General features: G+C 43.5%; 1 protein-coding gene across 2 annotated transcripts in view; it reads left to right on the top strand.

Annotated features, from left to right (window-relative positions):
- The window catches only part of INTS9 (integrator complex subunit 9), a 60,269-nt gene that overhangs the window by 18,758 nt on the left and 19,121 nt on the right, over nt 1-22,390 (top strand). For both annotated transcript variants that reach the window (XM_056486420.1, XM_056486421.1), the window contains exons 7-12: nt 1,649-1,769; nt 3,401-3,535; nt 6,110-6,221; nt 11,224-11,404; nt 13,537-13,597; nt 20,254-20,425. In XM_056486420.1, coding sequence (XP_056342395.1) covers nt 1,649-1,769; nt 3,401-3,535; nt 6,110-6,221; nt 11,224-11,404; nt 13,537-13,597; nt 20,254-20,425 — 782 coding nt within the window. The remainder of the gene's footprint in view (nt 1-1,648; nt 1,770-3,400; nt 3,536-6,109; nt 6,222-11,223; nt 11,405-13,536; nt 13,598-20,253; nt 20,426-22,390) is intronic.

The raw sequence follows: 22,390 nt of genomic DNA, 5'->3' as shown, positions 1-22,390 counted from the left end.
GGGAAGAATACAAATCCCTGAGTTTTTTAAGTGAATTTTCTATCCTCAACCATGTGGATTCATGGTACCTCCCTGTTTATGGCTGTCCCAGCAGCTGCCCTCATTTGTTTGGTTGTTTTGAGATGATCCTTCACAGGATGTTGCCATGGTGGCAGTACCACAAAATACCCTCTGGGAACTCTGTAGGGAATTTAGAAGTGGATGCCAGACTGAATGCTGACAGGGGCACATCTGAGGGACCAGCACCTCGTTCCACTCAGCTGCATGAAACCACTGGAGGTGGTGCCACTGTCTCTGCCAGGGATCAGAGTATTTCCAGTGTAGCCACAGTCAAGGCTAAGAGAAACTTCCTTCAGTCACCAAGGACAATTCCCCACTTTCTCCATTACCTGGAGAAACATTTTCCTCTTCCCAGAAGAGAAGCTCCTGAAAGCATCCAACACTAAATGCTGCTTATGGTAGGTTAAAGGCTTTTACAGGCAATTTGCTTCAGTGCAGTGGTGGACAACTCTCCACATTGTGTGGCCTTTTGTTGCTTATGACTTCCCAAAAAAGACCTTGAAGGCTTTGTTTGTTTCCTGAAGCACGGGGTGCTTTCAGCCAGCGTGTGCTGGAATTACAGTTATCGTTCTGGACCTGTGCTGTGGTCTTGGCAAGAGCTGCCCTTAATCCTTTCTTCAGTATCTTAAATTATGGAGGAGTTCACTGACCTAGTAGATATAACAATAAATTAAATTCCTTTAAACAAATTGATCAAAGAAACTTGACCAATTTCCATAAATCTTTGGAAATTGGTTTGAATTAGCCTTTGATTTAGCATTGGTTTAATATACAAAAAAAAAAAAATCCTATTCTTCTTATGCATTTGGCAGCTGTGCTGCTTCCTGCCTCAGTTCATGTTGCTAAGGAAGATTTATTTCCCAGAAGTTAGCCATCCCTCTTCCAGCCTGTGACATTATAGTTCACTTCTTCCCTTGACAACACTGGCCAGCTGACTTGCAGTGTCTGTGAGGAGCAGAATGGATGGATCTCACTTTGGTGTAAAACATCTTAAATACTTCCGTGGAGGGGATTTCAAAGAGCTCTGCAGTGTCAGCTCGTGTGTCCCTGCCAGGGCACTCAGAGGGGAAGTGGGGTTGAAGGCAGGGAAGCTGAGCTGCAGGGACACTTGGGAGAGACCAGAAATCAGGGCAGAGCCATCCCTGCTCGTGGCCTGGTATAACTGTACTTTAATCACCAGATTGCTTCAGATTATTAGAGTATTACTTAGATTGTTATGATTTGAAAAATAAACATTGATCCAAGATCCCAGTGCTGGAGGTGCATTTCATGTTGACATCTCAGATCAGCCAGCACCTTTCATCAGTGGTGAAAATACCCCAAGAGTTGTGATAACTCCTTGATCACAGCTACTTCTTTGATGCAAGGGCTGGACAGAACAGCAGCAAAGAGAGCAGTCCTCAGGGTGAGCAAGACTGGGAAGCAGAAAGCAGAAAGTCTTGCTCCTCACTTTGAAGCACTAGGCACAGTGAAAATAAAAATTTAAAATGGTAAAATGTAAGATGTGGAAAATGTAAATGGTTGTAGAAGCTGGTCCAGCACCAGCTGTTGTTCTGGATCCCCACAGAACATCCTGCTGGTGTTACAGGTTGCTGCCAGCCCCACTGAAGGATGCAGTGGAGGTGTCCATGTGGAGGAAGTGCTACACCATGCCAGAGGTGAACTCAGCCCTCAGCAAGATCCAGCTGGTGGGCTATTCCCAGAAAATCGTGAGTACTGCACAGCTGCCCCCAGGGCAACAGCAACAACCATTCCCCAGCTTTTCCCCTCCAGATCCTCTCTTGGATCTACTTACCCTGGCCTGGGCAAGCAAGGCAGGATTAGCTGCCCCTCAGCCTGCCTCCCAGGAAGAGCTCTTGTTTGGTGAAATCAGGGAATATCCATTTGTTTCTTCTCTTCCTTGGGGAGACCAGTTTTAAGGCAGCATGCCCTCAAATTTGGAGCTGATGGCTGGCCCACTGAGAGCTGGGAGGATGCAGGGAGTGAATGTATCCTCTCTGTCTCCAAGCCACATCCCCTTCCCAGCTCCCCTATCTCACTTCTGGGAATCTTTTGAGTGCTTTAGCCTCCACTTTGTTTCCTACTGTAAATTAGGAATTGTAAACAAAACCTAATGGTTCAATGTGAACTTCAGAAACTCCTTTCCCAGGGCTCCCAGCTAATAGTTATTGTCTGTAATGCTGTTGAACCAACAATTCCATAGTCTACAGATCCCATGTGGACTGTAGGCAGCATGAGGGCCATGATCTCTGCTTCTGTTTGGGCTGTGATACCTGGTTTTGCTGCTCAGAGGCCATAAAAAATAAAAATATGGGTTAAAGTAAGTTGTGACTCCTCGTTATCCATGGATTGTTACAGTTCATTTTTGGCTGTCCTCACAGTGTCGATGCATCTCCCCTAATTTTAGATCTGTACATTTAAGCCAATCATTCTTTTATAGTTATTTGGGGGAAAACAACATATTTTTTCTCTTCCCAAAGCTAATTTTTCAAAGAATCAAACTTTAGAGCCTTGGCTTACACACTCTGAAGGATGAAGGCTCCCTGCCTTGTTTTTCAAGGCATCCAAATATGTATTGAAGTACTAAAAGAATCATTAGTACTGCATGAATCAGATACTTGTTCTATTATTCAGTAACCAGAAGGTGGTTCACATTAGGAAGGTCTGTACATGTAGGTTTATTTTCCATTCTCCAAACCAGCTTTCACATTCCTGGGTAGAGAAGAAGGAATACAATTCCTAATGCCACCTGGAAAGAAGGTTGCTTACACTGAAACTAAAATGTGGATTGAGTTTGCAGGGTGTTATTGCTAAATCACCAGCAGGTAACATTTAAAAAGAAATAAAGTTAGAAAGCAAGTGAGTTTGAGGTTAAGTTTATTTTCCACAATAAAATTTGCAAGCCAAGCAGAGTTTTTTGTCAATATAGAAGTACTTGTCCTTCCTTCTCTCCTGCTGGCCAATACCAGTTTAATTTGACTGAAGGAGAATAGATTCTTCAAAGATGCAAAGCTCCCACAAACTTCTTCAGTGCAGCAGAGGATGAAGACTCTGCTTGATTCCTTCATTTTGAGACATTGTTCAGTGTGAACTCAGATGCCATAAAATTCACATGGAAGAGAGACTTTCTGGAGGTCCTGTCCCAGAAAAGCTTTTCTCAGAATATGTGTCCTGCTAGATATGAGTGGGTAAAACCAGCAGATGTAATTCTCAGCAGAACAGCTTCACAAAGGCTTTAACAGCAGAACTGCTTTAAAAATTCCTATCACTGATGATACAATGACCTGTCCTGATTTCTTTTGGGGCTCTCTAAGTTAATGTCTCTTGCTGTGTGTTTCAGGAGCTGTTTGGTGCTGTGCAGGTCACCCCTCTGAGCTCAGGCTATGCTCTTGGGAGTTCCAACTGGATTATCCAGTCACACTATGAAAAGGTTTCTTATGTTTCAGGATCTTCTCTGCTTACAACACACCCTCAGGTACAGCCTCTGACTTCTCCTAGTCTTTAGGAGGAGCTTTTGCTTGAAAAAATGGGGTTATTCCAGCTGGGATCAGGTTTAGGATAGAGGCCACTCTAAGGTGTTATCAGTGCCTGGACTTAATAGGCATTGATAAGACATACCCTGACAGGTATCAATAGTTAGGAGGAAAAGATAACTAAAATTCTTTGTTATTGGTAATTTGATGTTCACTTAAAATTATGGAACTGTCTTTCACTCTAAAGAGGAAATTTTCAACAGAGTTAAGCAAAAGAGCATTAGTGACTTTTTAAAAAAATCTATATTTGACTGAAGAATCTTCACAGACAGTTCACAGACTGCTTTATATCACTTCTGAAACATCCTTCCTTAGGAGGAATGATAGCTCAGTGGCTGCCAACTTTTCCACCCTGCTCTGCTAAGGGCAAAGTCTTTATAGTGCTGTAGATGTAATTTCCAGTAAATTAATTCTCTCTAGATCCATAAATTCTTAGTGCAAAGCAAGGCTTGAAGATCGCAGTGCCGTGCGCTTCAGGAGTTGTCAAAATAGTTAAAAGCATTATTGCAGGAGGTATTTAAAAATAATTTAGAGGATGTGTCAGGTTTTTGATCAGTAAGTGATTTCCCCCAAGGTGGGTGTCTGCTGGAGAGCTTTGCTTCTGAGCATCCCTCACTTAAAAGCTTGTTCTCAGTTGAGAAACTACAGGAGATAAATGATCCTTAATAGTAGGGCCATCCTTAGGTGCACAAGATGTATCAGAGCCTCTAAATCCCTGTTTCTCATCAGCCTCATTCCATCCTGGGCTGTGCTCTCATCCCCTCCTAGAGAAGAAGCAGCAGTATTTGACAATGTGTGAATGGAATATTTCTGTGAGGAGAAACTTTGCCCTGTACAAAGTAATTTGGTAACTGAGAATGTTTTCTCCCCACTAATTCAGTTTATCAGGTCAGACTGGCCAGGCTTCCGCATTTTCCAGAGGTGAACATTTCTCTGGAAGCTTCTTTTTTTAAGGAAATTAAATCCCAGTGGGAGAGAATGGTGTGAGTGAACTGCTCATAGGCACATCTTTAGAAGGACAGTTAAAATCACATCCAGTTTGTACTTTGCTTGTTATTTATCACATCACAGTTGTTAGCCCATATCATCATTGTCTTGCATTTGCTTTCAGATGCTTTCTGGAGACAATGGATAGTTTTTGTCCTGGGGTTAATCCCTGTGAGCACCAGCACAGGCTGCTACAATCTGGTGTTTCTGTATGTGGATTTTGGGAGCTTCCAGCCAGCTTTTCATCATCTCTTTGATGTTTGACAGACACTATGTAATGATAACAGTATCTCGAGTGGCACAGAGTCAAAATTGTGAGCAGCAAATAATTTCTTTATCAGGGAGTGAAAACTTGTTTGTATGTCCTGGTTCTCCATAGGATCATGATGAGAAGTTCATCATGAAATTCCTTTTTTTTCTTTAGCAGGGTGTGAAAACATCACTGCATTTTATTGTAAAAAAGGATATGCTTTGAAGATATCCAGAGCTGCTTTTCCAGTGAATTGGGAATTGGGATTTAGGCCTGGCACCATTGACTGTTGCCTGTTCTTCTGGCAGATGGTTTCCATTGAAATTTTGCCTCCCCCTCTCCTGAGGCTGGAATTGACAGTGTTGCCACTGAAGTGGAGAACAGGAGTTGACAGCACAGGTTCACACATGTCACTAAAAGCCTTTTAAGACATATTCTTTACATTAACCCACAAAAATCAATGCAAGCCCTCTCAGTGCAATGGCATCTGAAATTATGTGGATCTAATATGCCATAATCATTATGTACATTATCACAGGCAGATTCCATATTACTTTTTATTGCATTATTGGCATTTCATTTTCATGGACACACTGGAGAGAGTCAAAGATTGTGATAAATCTCACGTGTCAGGTCTGATCCTACAAGGGGGTGCACATATCAGCTCATGTCAGAGTTGATATGAAATTCTCCTGCATGTTTAACAGAGCAGGGTCCTTCTCAACTGCTTCAGAATGGCTCTGGAGAGCTGTGAGCAGGGGAATTGACCTTACAGTGCTCTTGGAGGTTCAGCAGAGGAAATCTCTTCATCTGTCTCTTCTGGCAGAAATCTTTCCTGCTTGGTGAGACTGCAGAGAGTTTATTGAGAGTAAATGGCCATAAAATGCCACACAGCCAACAGCTGCCCACTTTTGCTTAATCAGTAGCTGTGGGATGAGCATCCCAACACAGAGTGAGGCTCAAAGTTACCTTTTCACCATCTGCAGAGAGAGAATTGGATTTTCCTTATCAAGATTGGATCATGCTACATTTTCAATATCAAGAATATGTATTTAGTGTCACACTCATGTCTTATTTCTGATTATCTACTTTCTGTTTGCTAATGCACAGAAATAGGTTTGCATTTTCATTCTGCTTTCCTAAAATACCAGTATAAAACAAGTTAGGTTTCCACAGAGGGAGGAATGTGAAGTGTCAAATGTTTGGTGACTGTATCTATTGTGTCCTGCCTGGAGAACCTCTCCCATGGCTGATTTTATTTCCCTGTGCTCTGTTCCAGCCCATGGACCAGGCTTCTCTTAAAAACAGCGACGTTCTCATCCTGACAGGGCTGACCCAGATCCCCACTGCCAACCCTGATGGAATGGTGGGAGAGTTCTGCAGCAACCTGGGTAGGTCACTCAGAGAAATCTCCTGCCTGTTTTATCACCTTATTCATGGCTTTGGGTGGGAAATAATTCTGAGATTCCTGGAATTGAAGAAGTTGTCCAGCTATAGCTCCTGGCATAAAACTACCTGTTTAGATTTTATGGTGTGCTCCTGATGTCATTAATGCAGTAAGTGCTTGGAGAGACACAAGCTGTACCTAAAATGTTTTGGAATGGAACAGGTATAATGAGATTTAATCATCTGCTGCTCCTGGTTTGCTAAGTATGTCACTTGGCTGCCAACAGGCTATGTGGATATTGTTCCCAGCTGAAATATTACTATTTCCTTCCTGTGTATCAGCCAGAGTAAAATCTTTACATGCTTTTTTATGACTTTCAGTTTTGAAAACAAGCACATCTGCTTCCCTTCTTACACCTGACTTTTAAATATATCAAAAGCAAACAGCACAATCTCTGTTTAAAAAAAAAAAAAAAGTCAAGATATATTTATAGACCCCCAGAAATATAAAACCTAATCAGATGCTTTCACAGCTGGAAAAGCTGATAATTGCAAAGCTGTGATATCAGTGTGAATGGCAGCATTTTCCAGCATGTTTGGAATGTCACATCCAGTGCTGTTCTCTCCTTTTCTCCCTTTCCCCCTGCTCAGTTCCTCTGTGCTGTCATCCTCCTTTCATCAAACCACTTCTCCATGTCTGTCCTGCTCTGTGTTGCCTGTTTTATCACAATCCTCCCTTTATTTAAAAAAACAGAATTAAAAAGCTCATGGTAGGAGGATCCTAAAAAAAAATACCAAAGACATGGTAAATGAGATTAAATTCCTGATCTAGTGGAATGGGACCCTGCCCATGGCAGAGGGTTGGAACTGGATGATCCCTTCCAACCCAACCCACTCAATGATCCTAAATATCTGTTAATTGAGCATATTTTGGCATTTTATAAGAATGATAATCACAGGTTTTACTAAAGATCCTCTCTGCCAGCATCCTGGCTCCAACAGGGACTGTGTGCAGATGCCTGAAGAAGAGCAGGGTGAGATTCTGGAATACTTTCCTCTCATGATCTTTAAGTATTTTTATTTCAGGAATTTCCTAAATTAGATGTGACTGTGTAATTAATGATGTCCAGTGGTTTTGTTCAACCTCCTCTTGAAGCTGTGTTAACACCTGTGACTTCCTTTCCTAAATGTGTGTTTTTACATGTGTGTGTATCTCATCTGCATTTTCATTGGTTTTAAACACTGTGAATTTTATTACCCTGCCACAGATCAGCTCTGGTGACCTTGTTTTGGTAAATCCAGATGTGCTGCCCTTCTCTGTCCCTCCTGGGCCTTCCTGGGGGTCACTGTCCCCTGACAGATGGTGGCACAATCCCCTCCTATCACACTGAGTAAACAGGAGTGAGACTGTTAATTAAAATGCATTTACAAATTAAAGTCTTAGGGCTGTAGTTGGGCCAAAGCAGAATCCAGAAATTGACTGTGTATAAATAAACATGTTACATGTGTCAGTGCAGGTGGCTGTTTGTCTGCACAACTTGTTCTGGTTTACAGAAACATTCTGAACTATTTTCAGGGGTTTGCAGGTCCTCAAGCCATTTTCTTGAATGAGACAAACTCAGAGAAATGAGAAAATTATTAAAGACCAAAGGAAGATACATGTTTAAAACAATGCCATTATAAGAATCTGGCATTTGAGTGGTACTTGCCAAAAACCAGCAATCTGAAGAAATTAAATAATTCTATATGAATGCAGTTTTGGGCTGTCTTTTGCATGACACCAGCTATATTTATCTACCCAGCCTCAGGAAAACAGAATCAGTTTTCTTTCAAATATGTAAAAAATTCCAAAAGCAGTGAGTTACTGGGAAAAGCAATTGAGTAGGCTGAGCACAGTAGTTTTCATCTGTGTTTCTCACTTCCAAAATATGCAAGGGAGTGCACAGGCAGCTCAGAATACTCAAGGTAAAAACTCTAAAGCAGACCAAAATTCACCAAAAGTGTGTGTGAGGATGTAGCAGCATGCTTGTGAAGCATGAAATGGAGGTGTGAAAATTCCACCTCCCATGTTTTCATGTGGAGCTGCAGCCCTGATTCCCAGGATTCCCAAGGCACACACAGTTTCATCCCCACACTCTGTCCCACCTCCAGCTTCCTCTCAGTTTACCCCAAGCCCCTTTTTTCCCTGCTCAGCACTGCAGCAGCAGCACTCTGCAGCTCAAGGAGAACAGTTTTATTTCCACATTGCCTTGGGCACCAGCAGCAAAGCTGCCAGTCTGTCTGTGGGGACAGTTGGTGATATTTTGAGTGAGTGTGAGGCTGTGTGTGTTTATAGAGAGCAGAAAAGAGCACAGTTTGCTTTTTAGGTGCCAACTCGACCTTGTGGCAGCAGCTGTTGGGAAAGCAAGATCTCTTTGTGAGTTGTAAATTGAACAACTTGTTATGGAGCTGCTGAAGGAGACTAAATTTGAAATGCCAAGATTATTATACAACTTTTATCAGGAGAGAGCATCCATCAGTCACCAAGATAAATTGGGCTTTAAACAACTTTCAGATAGATGTGTCCTCTTACTGACAACTCTGAAAAGTTGTTGTAGTGCTGCAGGGAGCCAGACTGGACCTGCTGCTTGTGTGGAAAGCAATATTCTTGGAAAGGTTTTCACCCCTGCAGAAGCTGGGAGGTGATTCTTATCCCTTTGTGGATCCTTGGCCTGGTGGGCACCTGGCTGGAATCATTCTCCACTCCCTGGATTGTGATTTTATATCCATTATTGCTCACCATCTCTGAGGTTTTGGTGGGGACACAAACTCAAGCTGACATCTCCTCCAAGACTTTATCCTCTGTGGCTTCAGGAATCCTGAACCTGTGCTTGTATTCAGCAGAAAAGGCTTGAGGTTTCCAGGGAGCCAGTGGCTGTGGGGAAGGGAGAGCTGGGAATTCAAATTCAGGCTGTGTTGGGTTTGGCATGGCCAGGTTTTGGTAATTTGGGGCTATATGGGTGGTTTCTGGTGTTTCAAAAGTTTCCCCCATCCCAGCTGGCTCCAGAATGGACCCACTGCTGGCCAAGGCCAAGCCCAAGCCCATCAGAGGTGGCAGCAGAGATAACAGAGTGAAGAGGGGAAAGAAGTTACTGTGCAGGAGCAATTGCAGCCAGGGAAGAGGAGGGTGAGGATAAGTGAGGAACAGCCCTGCAGATCCCCAGGGCAGTGAGGAAGAAGCCAAAGCTGGGATTCCCAGCCCAGGGAGAGGCAGCTGTGTCCCTGCAGCTCATGGGGGCCCAGGCAGGTGCAGAAATCCACCTGGAGACCCCACACTGGAGCAGGGTCCTGGCCAGGCCTGTACCCCCTGGAGAGAGGTGTAATAAATTAAACTGATTTCCACAAGTCCATTTTGCCCATGATGGTAACTACTCATTGATCTCTCCCTGGTTTTAACTCTCCCCACAAGCTTTTTGTTACATTTTCTCCCCTAACTGAGTGAGAGCAGCTTTGGTGGGCACCCAGCCTCTAGCCAGGGTCAAAGCACCACAAAGGAATGGAATCCACATTTTTTGTGACCTGACACATTCTGTAACCTCTATTCTGCATCCCATCCCTGCTGCAGTGGGTGTAGGTACTGTCCTTTACCTCTGCAGAATTTTTGTGTGTGTGATGTCTCAGTGTAAATGCAGGTCCTGGAGCCAGAGCCTCAACTTCCACCTCCAGATGGCTTTGCAAATGTTTTTCTTGACCTCCTCGCTGCTCTCTTCACATCCTGTTTACAGCTGGGATAGTTTAGATTTGCCCCTGTGAGGGAGATAATGTCACACGTTGCTGGGATGTTTGGGAACATCTCAAGTTCTGGACTAATGTGAGCTATTACTGTTCATCTCCACAAATATTTGCATGGTATAGTTTGTATATGGCCTGGAGGAATAAACCAACTACCCTGCAGTTGTATTAAAAGTGATAAACAAGGGGCCTTTGATCAGCAGTTGTTGATAGCACCATGTCAGAGGCACTGACTGCTACAAGGAGTAAAATAACCACAAATGCACGTGAAAAATCCTACTGGGCTCCCTGAACTCCATAAAACTTTTAAACATTCAGCCAGAAAAATCTTCCTTAAGGAAGATTCTGTCCCATCAGTGGCAAAAAGACCCTTAAAGTGCTAAATCCATACCCCAACAAGGCTCAGCAAGAAATTGAAGTCAAGGAAGTGATTTTGCACGGTATGCAATATTGTACTTCAGGCTCTTCCACAGCTTTTTGTGGAATGCTTGGTGCATGATGTTACTGCTGCTGGACTGCAGTTACCAGCAGTGGGTTGTTTTACTCCACAGCCACAGGTAAAATTGCTCACTGAGCTGAGCAAAGTATTTCTCCTTTCCCAGAAGGTGCAGTATTTTTGTAATTTGTTCTGCCAAAAGAACACGATGTTTCCTCTTCTTGCTCTTGCTGTTGTGCTCAGATCTGTCTCAATTACAGAGTAAACCTATATTTCCTTTTTCTTCTGCTCATTTTTATCTAGTCCCATGCTGGCTGCAAGTTTTAAATTGTTCTTGTTATACAGAAATATTTAGAGTTTTTAAAAAGGACAAACATTCCATCACCCATGTTTGAAATAACCACACCTTCAGCTTTTCATCTGAAATCCAGGCACTGAACAACTCACCATGTGCAGTGCTTTTGGCTGAGACCTGGGAGCTGTTGTCCTTCCCCTCTGGAGGCAGCTGAGATGGATTTATTTTGGGTTGATTTTGATGGTGAGGTGGTTTGTGTCACTCCTGTATCCTCCTGTGCCAGTGCACGGCTGCCCTCTCCTGTCAGCAGTTTTCCATGTGCTCAGGCTGCCATGTGAGGCTGAGAAGGCAGGAAATAAATGTATTTAATCATCAGAGGTTTTCTTCCCAACCATAATGTGTTGTGCTAATTCATGCAAAAGCTGCTTTTTGTATAATATTTGGATGAAAGGAATTTCTGCAAAGTTTAAATACTAATTGATTTCTCTCTCTCTCTCTCCCTTAGCAATGACAGTCCGGAATGGAGGCAATGTCCTGGTTCCCTGTTACCCCTCTGGAGTGATCTATGACCTGCTGGAGTGCCTCTACCAGTACATTGACTCTGCAGGACTCTCCAATGTCCCCTTTTATTTCATCTCACCTGTTGCCAACAGCTCCCTGGAGTTCTCCCAGATCTTTGCTGAGTGGTAGGTGTGCCAGGGCAGCCCCAGGTTCTGTGGGGAGAGGCAGGTGCAGGTTCTCTCTAAAACACACCTGGTTAGGGTTGTGAACACATTTCTGGAGTCACCAGGGTTTGTGTGTGTGTGTAAGAACATACTCTGTAATTAGGGAAGGACCATTTCCTATAGAATGTGCAAACTCAATCTCTGCTTTTTGCTGCTTACCTTAATGAGTAAATTATGTTCCTGGCTTGAGTTTTAGCTGTGCCTGTTTGCAAGTCTTAGCCTCTCAAATTCTACCATGATGTACCTGGCTAAGCAAAATAGCAAGAAAAGGGCAAGAGTGTCCTGGGCTGGGCAGAGCAGAGCCAGCAGGTCAGGAGAGGAGATCCTGCTCTGCTCAGCACTGCTGAGGCCACATGGACAGTGTTCTGTACAGTTTTGATCTCCCCAGTAGGATGTGGGATTTGTGGAATGAGGCCAGCACAGGGCCATGGAGATGAGGGGAGGCTGAGGGAGCTGGGGGTCTCCAGCCTGGAGAGCAGAAGGCTCAGGGGGATCCTATCATTGTGTATAAACTGATAGGAAGTGATGAGGATGAGGGCTCAGTCTCTTCAGCAGGGCCCACTGGCAGAACAAATTAAAACACCTGAAATTCCATCAGGGTAGGGATTTAAACTGCCAGAGGGCAGGGTTGGATGGGATATTGGGAAGAAATCCTTCCATATGAGGATGGTGAGGCCCTGGCACAGGGTGCCCAGAGAAGCTGTGGCTGCTCCACCCCTGGAAATGTCCAAGGCCAGGCTGGGCAGGGCTTGAAGCAAGCTGGGATGGTGGAAGGTGTCCCTGCCCATGGCAGGGGGCTGGAACTGGATGATCTTTAAGATCCCTTCAACCCAAACCATTCCATGATTCTGGGATTCTGGGAAACACTGCAGAGAGCTTGTGAAGACTTTGCTGTGGGTACATCAAAATCCAACTGGAAACAGTCCTGGTTGATTTGCTCTGCTGAGAGTGCTCGAGCAGGACTTGGACTTGGTGATCTCAGGAGGTCCCTCTCAACCTCAATCATTCTGTGATTCTGAGCCCTGGAAAGGAGAACCCAACCAATTGGAACTCTTCCCAAATTCTTACCAATGGAGACATGCACTAGAATATTAAATACAAGAAAGGTAGCTCTTCTCTTCTTCCTCTCCAGATGTTGGAGTTCAGGAATAAAAAGGCAGGTCCTGGAAATCTTGTGGGAATTGATCCCTCAGGAGAATTGCAGAGAGGATTGACTTACATGGAAATGGAGGCAAAGGCTGAACATCTGTAAAACAAAGGTTTGGGGTCAGAACTGTGGTTGATATTCAGGGATTCCAGCCTTTAATTCTATTCTTTACTCAGCTAAAGGAAATGCCTTGCTCTTAGTATCCTTTAAACTTTATCAAAACTAGTTTGACCCAGGCTTATTTCTTTTGAAAAAGTGTTCAGGATGAACACTGAGTTCAGGCAGTGTTTCCCAGAAAAGCCACCAGGACAGTGTCACTGCAGATCACTGTAACGTCACCCAGACCTCTGACAAACAGCTTTTTTTAGCTGCTGTAATAGGATGAATCAGGAGTCTGGGTAGAGCTCATCAACAGCTCTCAATATCTGTTTTAAAGAGAAGTGATTGATGGCAAATGTCAGGTCACAGTGAGCCTTGGGCCCTGGGGAGAGGCAGTTTACCAACACTGAGGTGCAATAATAAAATGCACAGGGGAATTATGGAGTGAGCAAAAGGACCAAGTCACTGCTGAGAAGTGGGATGAGGCAAGTGGGATTTTTCTGCTGACAGATAATTTGGCTTCCAAAAGCTGCTGGATCTGGATGAGGACCCATTGTAGATGCTGAGTTCCAGATTTGTCTTGAGCAGCAGAGGAGCTCTGTTCCAGAGTGTACAGAATTACCCTCAGCTGCTTTTTCACCTTCTCTGTGTGATCCTGTGTGACTGAGCTGTTTTGCCCTGTAGGTGTGGGTCCTCCAACCAGAGACTCTGGCAGCAGCAGGACAAATTGGTGATTTTGTACCTCAGATCCAAAGCAGTTTTCTCCTAAAGTGTAACAGTAGATGGCAGCAGATGCTGCAGGATGTGCTGCACCTCTAACTCTGGCTGATTTCCTTTTCTTTTAAAGGTTGTGTCATAACAAACAAACAAAGGTATATCTTCCAGAACCTCCTTTTCCCCATGCTGAGGTGAGTTAACCATGGTCTTGTTCACTTTCTGGATCACACAGCTGTTATTTTTCTGATCAACCCTTCTACAGCTATTTAAGTTTTGTTTAATTTTTCATAAAAGTGTTTTTTTCCTTTTCTTTTTGTGATGAATTTGGGAGCGTGGGGGAGGAATGAGTGATGGTGTTCCCTAAACTCCAAAATTACCCTGTTCATTCCAGCCTATCACTTTCACAGGCTGGCCTGGCTCACTCCTTCCCCCACAGAATGAGATCTGGTGTGGGATATTTGCTCTTATCAACTGCAACCACCAGCATTCCCTTTGTCCAAGCAGTTTATTTTCAAGTCTGTGAAACTAAGAGCTTGTTATCAGAGACAGCTTAGTCATGCCAGCTCCTTCCTCCCTCACTGAAGCAGGCATCATGTCTGCTGCAGGAGGAATGGTATCTTAAAAGAGAGATTTTTATATCCAGATTTAAAGTTCACAGCACTGAGTGCAGTCCATGGCAATTTGAAATGAAATTATTTGAGCATTGTAATGAAGCAAAGAGGAATGAGGCTTCTAAAGTTGGAGGATTTCCCTACAACAAAATCATAATTTGAGGAGAAGCTTTAGCCAAGCAGACATTAAATATAACTGATGCCTTCAGAGTTACCTCACATATCAGGACAGGAAATTCTCCCCTGGCTAGTTTTCCCACTGAAGTAAACAAGAGGCAGGCTGGGAAAGGAAGAAACAGGGCTGAGAATTTAACTAAATCCTATTCCTGTGAGCCACTGAGCCACTTGGGGCATGCAGAAACCTGGCTCTTAGGCTGCTGTGTCCAGACTGTTTGATGAGATGTGCAGAGGGGCCATGGCAGGTTTGAGAGCCCAGAAATTCAATGCTTTTACAGACACTGGGTGTTTTTTTTTACCTCTGAGATATCTCATCCAGGGACTCATTCTAGAAATTACCATTACCCATCATATCTATCATCTGTAGGTGCTTCAAAGGCATTGCTGGAAGTAGGATCTGACCAGGAGCCCTCACTCTTTCCAGATGCTTGAATGTGTTTTCAGCAGGATGTGCAGTGAATTATGTATAATCTGTTACCAAGAATAATGTGAACTGCAGGGCAAGCCACCTGTTCACCACTTATTTTATAACCAAAAAATTCATTCCCACTGATAAATCAATTCCAAATTCTCTCAGTACTGAGCTCTGCAGCCTTGTGCTGGCTGTGCTTTCTGTCTTGCCCTCCATCCCTGCCTTCTGGGGTGTCCTTGTTGATCCACAGTGTCATTGGATTCACTGACAGTCCCTATTCTGATGTACAGTATTCACTGGAACTGGCAGATTTAAGTGAAAACCCATCCAAAAATGAGAAACCAAACATGCAGCTGTCAAAGACAGGATTAATTAACCCATCTTACACGATGGGTCTTTGTGTTTATAGAGTGATAACTCTGTCCTCTAATTCCTGGGACATTTTATATTCTCTGGGGGCCTGTTGATTGTGAGATTTTGCCAAATTATTGCAACAGCTTTGCAAGAGCTGCTCTGTGCTTCATGTGTAGATCAGGGTAATTATGCAGGAAAAGCCTCCCAGCAGTGGATCCCAGCTCAGGAATGTGCCTGTTCAGGTGCAGGATGGAACATCCCACAGGATGCACCCCAGTGCTCAGCACATGCCTTGGATCCCTTGTTAAATCTCCCAAATCTCACACCTGACACTCTATTTCATTCACACAATGTGCAACATCCATAAAATCTCTTCCCAGCACAATCCTGGGCCTCCACAGCCCCCTCCAGGCAGGAGCTTTGCTTACTGGCACTTCAGGGGATTTTTAATGAGTAGCAGAAGCAGACAGTGAATGATGGTTTCTATTGGAGAGGTTGTTAGTGGAGAATTGCTTGGTTTTTTTTCAAAGTAATGCTAGGCTTGTGCAATGTAACCTGTGCTGAAATTGCCCATCATGAAAAGATGTGCTTAACTGCTCAGTTGTTGGAGGAAAATAGGGAATTACTCAGACATGCCTCTTACTTCTTAGGAAGCATTAATAACATGCCTGGCATGATACATCAGAGAGGGACAGGCCAGGAAATAAGCTTCTAATTATCCACAGAACAAGCCCAGCCCAGCATGCTGCTGGTCCTGAAATTTGATGTTCCTGTTAGTTGTATAAACAGCAAGATTTAAAAACAAAGAAGGCAAAATTGCCCCAAATCCTTGATGTTGTCCCTTGTAGCAATGAGTTCCAGCAATTCCTGATGGGTAGTAGAACAGAATCATTCCTTCCTTTAATCAGCTGTGATTGTATTTGGCATTTCACTTAACTATGCCTTTATTATTGTCACAAGAAGGTAAATAAAAACATCTTCATTGTCTCTACAATTACTATTTTTATTTCCCCTCACTCTCTGCACTCAGTTGTTTGAAGCCTTTGCCTTCTCTCCTCATGGAAATTTTTGTTTTATGATTTATGTTGCTCGTTTTGAACTCATCCCTTGTTCTGCTCTGCTGACTAAAGCCAGACACATGTTCAGCTCTACAGAGAACCCAAAACATTTCTCCCTCCTTGTTTAATTCCACCTTAATGGAGCAGTAGATGTTCATCTTATCTCCTCCTACACACTCCTGGTAGTTTTTTTAGTGGAAGTTTGATTCCTAACATCCAGTGTGAGTGAACAGGGAATACTTTCCCTCTGTTAATAGCAGGTTTTGAACATCAGTTCCTGCTAAAGTTAATAAAAATGGAGTGTCCAGGTTCTTGTTGAAGTCTCTCCTGCAGCCTTTTAGTGTTGCACTAACTAAAAAAGCTTCTTTTTAAAGACATTTCTGTGGGAAGAGTTGCTCTGACTGCAAAATCAAAAACTGGAGATCCCAAATATTTGTCAAGACAGGCTGGCAAGGCAGGGGGTGGCTTTCACTTCCAAGCCCCTGTAGCCATTAAATCCAAGGATCAGCTGTCTAAATAAGGCTCAGAGTGGAGCTCCACAATGCCTTGCTGAAATACTTGGGAGCATAAACCAGTAATTTGTTTAGCTTGGATTTGTTATATTGCTATCCCAGAACCAAATTTGATGTCTTACCAAATTCCATATGGGAATTTCCCACCCCAGCACAGCCCCAGTTGAGGAATTGGGGATCTCCTTGATCACTTTAACAGGATCCTTGGATTGTACACTCTTCCCCATCCCTGTTGTGGAGGCTTTATGTTTAGCAAGGAATGGCTCAGTTGTTGTAGCTGAATTGTTCTCTCTGTTCAATCTTTACATGGACAATTTCAGGCTCAAAGATAAGAGAATCCAGACTCCTCTAAATGTCTGCAACAATAAAATTTGAGAGGTAATTTGTATTGATCAGTATTTGCCAGTGGAGGGAGGATTTGGATTTACTGTGCTCTTATTAAGGATTCTGTTAGCAAGATCTAAGAGAAATGGCTGCAAAACCCCTTTTTTCTGACTCAAAAAAGAGCCAAGGTGGGAGTAATATTGATTTTGTGGTCTAAATACCACTATTTGTCTTCTTTATCTTTGATTCCCTCCTGCATTTACCAGTTCCTGCATAACACATTTAAATAAATACCTGGAACCAGGTGATTGTGGAGTATTATGGTTTGTTTTATAGAATTGTGTTATAAATATTATCATAAAGGAGTTGAGCTCAATGATCCCTTCCAACTCTGTGATAAAATTAGGCCCCTGTTAATGTTGATCTGATGAAGGGAGTGAGGGAGGTGAAGCAATAAATGCATTTCTCATTCCCTGATAGGAGCCACATCTGTTCCAAATTCTGGATACAGAGCACACACACACACACACACACACACACAGAGTAAATATCAGTGTATTTTGGCTCACTTCAACAAAGGGTACACAAAGGCTCTGGAGATTTATCCTGTTTATAGCAGCAGTTGCTGACCCTGTAAATCAAGTGTACAGCTTTAAAGGGAAGCACAGAACCATTTGGGATTTCAGAGAAATGCAGCTCTCACTCTTGATTCAGTACTTTACCAGCCCCTATCTCTTAAGCTTTCAGTCAATAGTGGTTCTTGCTGTAAAAAGAAGCTCTGAATGTTGCTTGTGCTTTCCAGAAACTGTGGAAATATTGGCTGGCTCACTGCCAGGCATTGGGTTTGGCCCAGCTGGAGGTCTGACCATGGCACAGCAAAGGTTTACACACCCCATCTCATCTGGAGGTACAGAAATCCTGCACAAATCATTACAAACTCAGTCCCTTTAATAAGTTGGGAAATTTTGTTGGAGCTGTTTTGCAAGTTCAGCTCCATATATTTTTGATGGGGTGATTAGAAGAGACTTTACTGTAGGCACTAAAATCCACCAGCTGCTTTCTCACTGGAGTGAGTAGAATGTCTCTCAACTTGTTTTTGTAGCCTTTCACCCCTGCTCTGTCCACCTGTGAGAGCCAGGGATTGTGAGCTGAGCTCTGAAGCATCACCAGACTTAGCAGAAAAGATCTGGCAAGATAAAAAGAAAAGATGAAAAAAAGAATCATCACCAACGAGCTCCTGAAAACTGGATTAGAGCTCCTGTGTCTCTTGACAAAGCAATAGGAGGGGATTTGAAGCTTCCATCATGCTTTGAAGAAAATACAGCTTTTATGTTGCTGAGCAGTGAATGTTTGTGGAGGTATGGCAGGGAAATGAGCTGTTCACTGCTTTCCACATCCAGTGCTGCTCTCACATCTTCCCAAAGATCTGAATGCTCCACACAAATAGATATCATTTGATGGAACCTGTGAAAGAAGGTGCTGGAACAACAGATTGTGGTTTTCAGGAGTGTCTTAGATCAATGCTGGCTGTAGAAATGTCTTTCCCTGACCTATCTGCTTTCCCCTGGAATGTCACATATCCCACTTAATGTTTGAAATATAAATAATCATCCTCTTCCAGTTTACCCAGTTGAAACTGCTTCTGCAATTTCAATTTTGAGACTTTTGGCTTCCCTCAAAAAAGACCCCACAAACACAAAAAAACTTTTTGAGGCCATTTCCTACAAGTTCATTTAAATGTCAGTATTTTATGGATTCAAAATTGTTTTACCCATTGTCTGCTAAGCTGCAGTTTTTATTACTGAAGCTAAGTTTAGATTCTAAACCCTGCACTCCAGATGTGTTAATCAGAAATCTTTACCAGTATAATTGCAGAAATATTTTTGACATTCAGTGCCTGTCAACTGCCAGAGTAGTTATTGGGTGGTTTTTTTCCAATTTCCCTCTTGAAGATTAAATAGGAATTAGCTATTACTTGTAAACTGCAGAAAATATAGTCCAATTTTTACTTCCTCCATGATTCAGGGATCCACATGGAAATGATCCATGTGCATCTACAGAATTGTGTAACAACCTTGAATTCTGAGGTGCTTTGTGGTGCACAAGTTGATGAGAATTCTCAGTTTCTCTTCATTTCCATGCAGGCACCTTAGATCAGCCATGGTAAAAAGTAGCACAGGCCAAGGGGAAATGGCCTTGAGCTGAAGTGGAGAAGGTTTAGATGAGATATTAGGGAGAAAATCTTCCCTGTGAGGGTGGTGAGCCCTGGCAGATTCCCAGAGGAGCTGTGGCTGCCCCTGGATCCCTGGAAGTGTCCAAGGCCAGGCTGGATGGGCTTGGAGCAACCTGGGACAGGGGAAGGTGTCCCTGCCCATGGCAGGGGGTGGCACTGGATGGACTTTAGGGTTCCTTTCAACCCAAACCATTGCAGGATTCTGTGATTTGTTGATCAGCCCAACCTCCTTTTAAAACTGGCTGACAAAGGAAGCCCCCTTCCCTCCCTCACTCTCTTTATCTCCATGGTTTTTCTCTCAGCTGTTCAGTCTGTGACTTCATGTGTTAAATTCCTTGCTTTTTAAACTGTGTTTACAGTTATTTTCATGCTGGAGATGGAAGCACATACCTGCCAAGAAAAAACTTGCAAAATTTTTGCATGAAAGTGCTTCACAGCCTGGTTATTAAATTGCTCTTAAGTTGCACCTTGTTTTGCAGATTAGAAAACAGTGGCAGGAGAAATAAAGCAAAACCCTGAAAAGTGCCTTGATAAATAAACTTCTCCATCTTAGTAAAGAAATCTGTTCCACCTGCAGAGCTGATTGCACTGTGTCTGCAAAACATCTTACTGCTCTTAGTTCATGTTTATTGCTGGTTTCAGAGAGAGCTGAGGAAGGGAAAGTCAGTTTGTTCTTTTTCAGCAGGTTTGACTTTGTGTGAACCCTTTAGACTGGGGAAGCTCAGCAGCATTCTGCTGAAGGCAAAAGTGCCTGCTACTGCTGTGATGCAAGAAAAGCAGGTTAAACATGAGCCCAGAGCTCTTTGCAGACATGGCAAATAGGAAAAAGGAGCTTATTGTGAATTTGGCAGCTGAGCACTCTGCTCACTGCAGGGAGCTCCAAGCAGGGAGTGTTTGCAGAGTTTCCTCCCAGCCACCATCCTGCTGGTACCAAAGGAGTGAGAGCAAGGACCTGGAGGCCCCTGGCCCCATGCTCTGACTTCCTTTTCATAACATTTATGACAGTCATCACTAAATTTGTGGGAAAAATCTGAGGGGTATACAGGAAGGGACTCTCTGATGAGTTAGGAATAAATTGTAGAACATTTATAATCTCATGTAAATAAACACACTCAAGCACAGAGGCATGAAAAGTTGCACTGTCTGGATTTTTGTTTTTCTTTCAGCTCATTCAGACAAACAAATTGAAACATTACCCCAGCATCCATGGAGACTTCAGCAATGACTTCAAGCAGCCCTGTGTTGTGTTCACTGGGCATCCCTCTCTCAGGTTTGGGGATGTGGTGCATTTCATGGAGCTGTGGGGAAAATCCAGCTTGAACACTGTTATATTCACAGGTAAGTAAAATGCTGATATCATTATCAAATTAACAGTTTGTGCACTCTGGTTAAATGTGGCCACATCCCTGGGGCTTTAGTCATTTGTTGTGGGACAGAAGTTTTTGACTTCAGTAGGAGCTTATCTAAATTAAGGCCCCAGGACTGGCTGCAGGGACAAATGTAATTATTGTGCCATTTAATTCAGTGTAGCCCTGCAGAGCCAACCTTTGCTGTGCTGAGTCCATTCCTGCCACGTCTGAGCAAAATCTTTGTTATGCACAGCAGTAAAATGCCTACAGGAAATTAATTTTTGAATTAAAAGCAGCTGGCTGCAAGTTAGACCCAGGCAAGACCTAATGAATGATGGACAGAAAGGAGAAACTCTTCTCCATATTCCAGTGGAACCACAAATCTTTCCTCATCCCTCCTCCTCATTTTCATCTTTCAGTGTTTCCAAAGAGGTTTCTGTCCTCTCTGCTGTCCCAGAAGTGTGCACCCCACACAGAGCTGGCACAGGGATCTGAGCTGTTCCTGCCTTTGGGCTGAGCTTTGTTCAGATGGATTTTGGCTGGCAGACACATTTGCAACTCAAGGTACAGCTCTGGCTCATTCCCCAGTGGAGCTGTTTCCTTTCTCAGTGCTCAACAAGCCTTTTAAGTTCCTCCACTTCTCTCCATCTGCTTCTAGTGCTGACCCTGATTAAAAATCCTTCAGGGCCTTCCCTGGAGCTGAGGTTCTGTGCAGGTGTATTTGTACCTGTCACTTAGGCAGAGCCCTGCAGTGGGCATTGTCCTGATCTGGGAAGGCAAATAATAATCCTTTAGGTCCTTTCATTCCTGATTTTGTGTCTAAGGTGCTCTGGGATAATGGGAGGTGTGCTCTATATGACCTGGCCAGGTAAAAAAGATGTGGATTTTTGGACACAGTAATTAGAACTGTGGAGGAGAGCCCTGAGGAACAAATCAAACCTAGTCCCACAGCAAGGGTGGGATGGAGTCCCACTGTTAAGTTTATTTTTTAGTGAATAGGATAGCTGCTGGAAAGCACAAAACCTGGAGAAAAGAGGGCTGGGAAAAGATTATTTCCTTCTTCTTTCTTTTTTTAAATTTTAGACTTGAGGATAGTGGCAAGCAAGTCCCTTTGACTCTTTCACAATATTGGCACCAAAAATGTGGCAGTGCCATGATGCTCTTAAGCCAATTTGGGGATATTTAGAGTGTATAATTAACCCTATTCAATGGGAGGGGGTTCCTGCAGGAACTTAAATCCAGACTGGTTTTGTGCTGGGAAATGGTGCAAGGTACCACAGCACTAAAGGTACAGCTGCTGCAGTGCCCATCCCTCCTGACCTTTGAGGCAGTTCAGGAGACATGCCCTAATTACAGTAATTGGGCAAAATTGCACTGTGGATATGCACTGTCTTAAAAATAGTGAATTCTGCTCCAGTCAGGACTTCAATGAAGGCAGAGTTTGCAGAGCCTTTGCTGGGGTGTGTATTCCATGAATCCCCAGGGAGCCAGTGGCATTAATCACGTTGTAAATGTGCTGCCCAGGGTGTCAGGAACTGGCCTTTCATGGCAGGAACTCTTCCTCCGTGTCTTCTGGAAGGAGAGGCAATTGACCTTTCTGTGTGAGATCCTAATCCTTCAGTGAACTGAGGCAATCGAGCCCTTCTGTCAGAGCCTGGCCCTGGCAGGTTGTTAAGGCATCAAAATGTCACTGCTGACAGCCTGGGGGTGCAGGTCATGGTCTTGGAGATTCATTCCCAGTTTGTACTTAGTGAAACTCCAGCTGAGAGCTGCTTTACTTGGGTTACCTTGGAGTGCTTGTGGTGGCTTTTTTTCCTAAATTCGTGGCTTTGTCTCTGTCTGTGGGCACATCCATTGAGCAGTGCCTTATGGCTGCCTAGTCCTAGGCCTATTTCCTTATGGTTGTCTCAGCTGCAGCAAAACACTGGGTTTAGTGCTGGCTTTGGCAGTTGGA

The sequence above is a fragment of the Oenanthe melanoleuca genome, chromosome 3 (assembly GCF_029582105.1).
Source record: "Oenanthe melanoleuca isolate GR-GAL-2019-014 chromosome 3, OMel1.0, whole genome shotgun sequence".
Classification (NCBI taxonomy): Eukaryota; Metazoa; Chordata; class Aves; order Passeriformes; family Muscicapidae; genus Oenanthe; species Oenanthe melanoleuca.
This window is presented reverse-complemented; position numbering and strand designations above follow the sequence as displayed.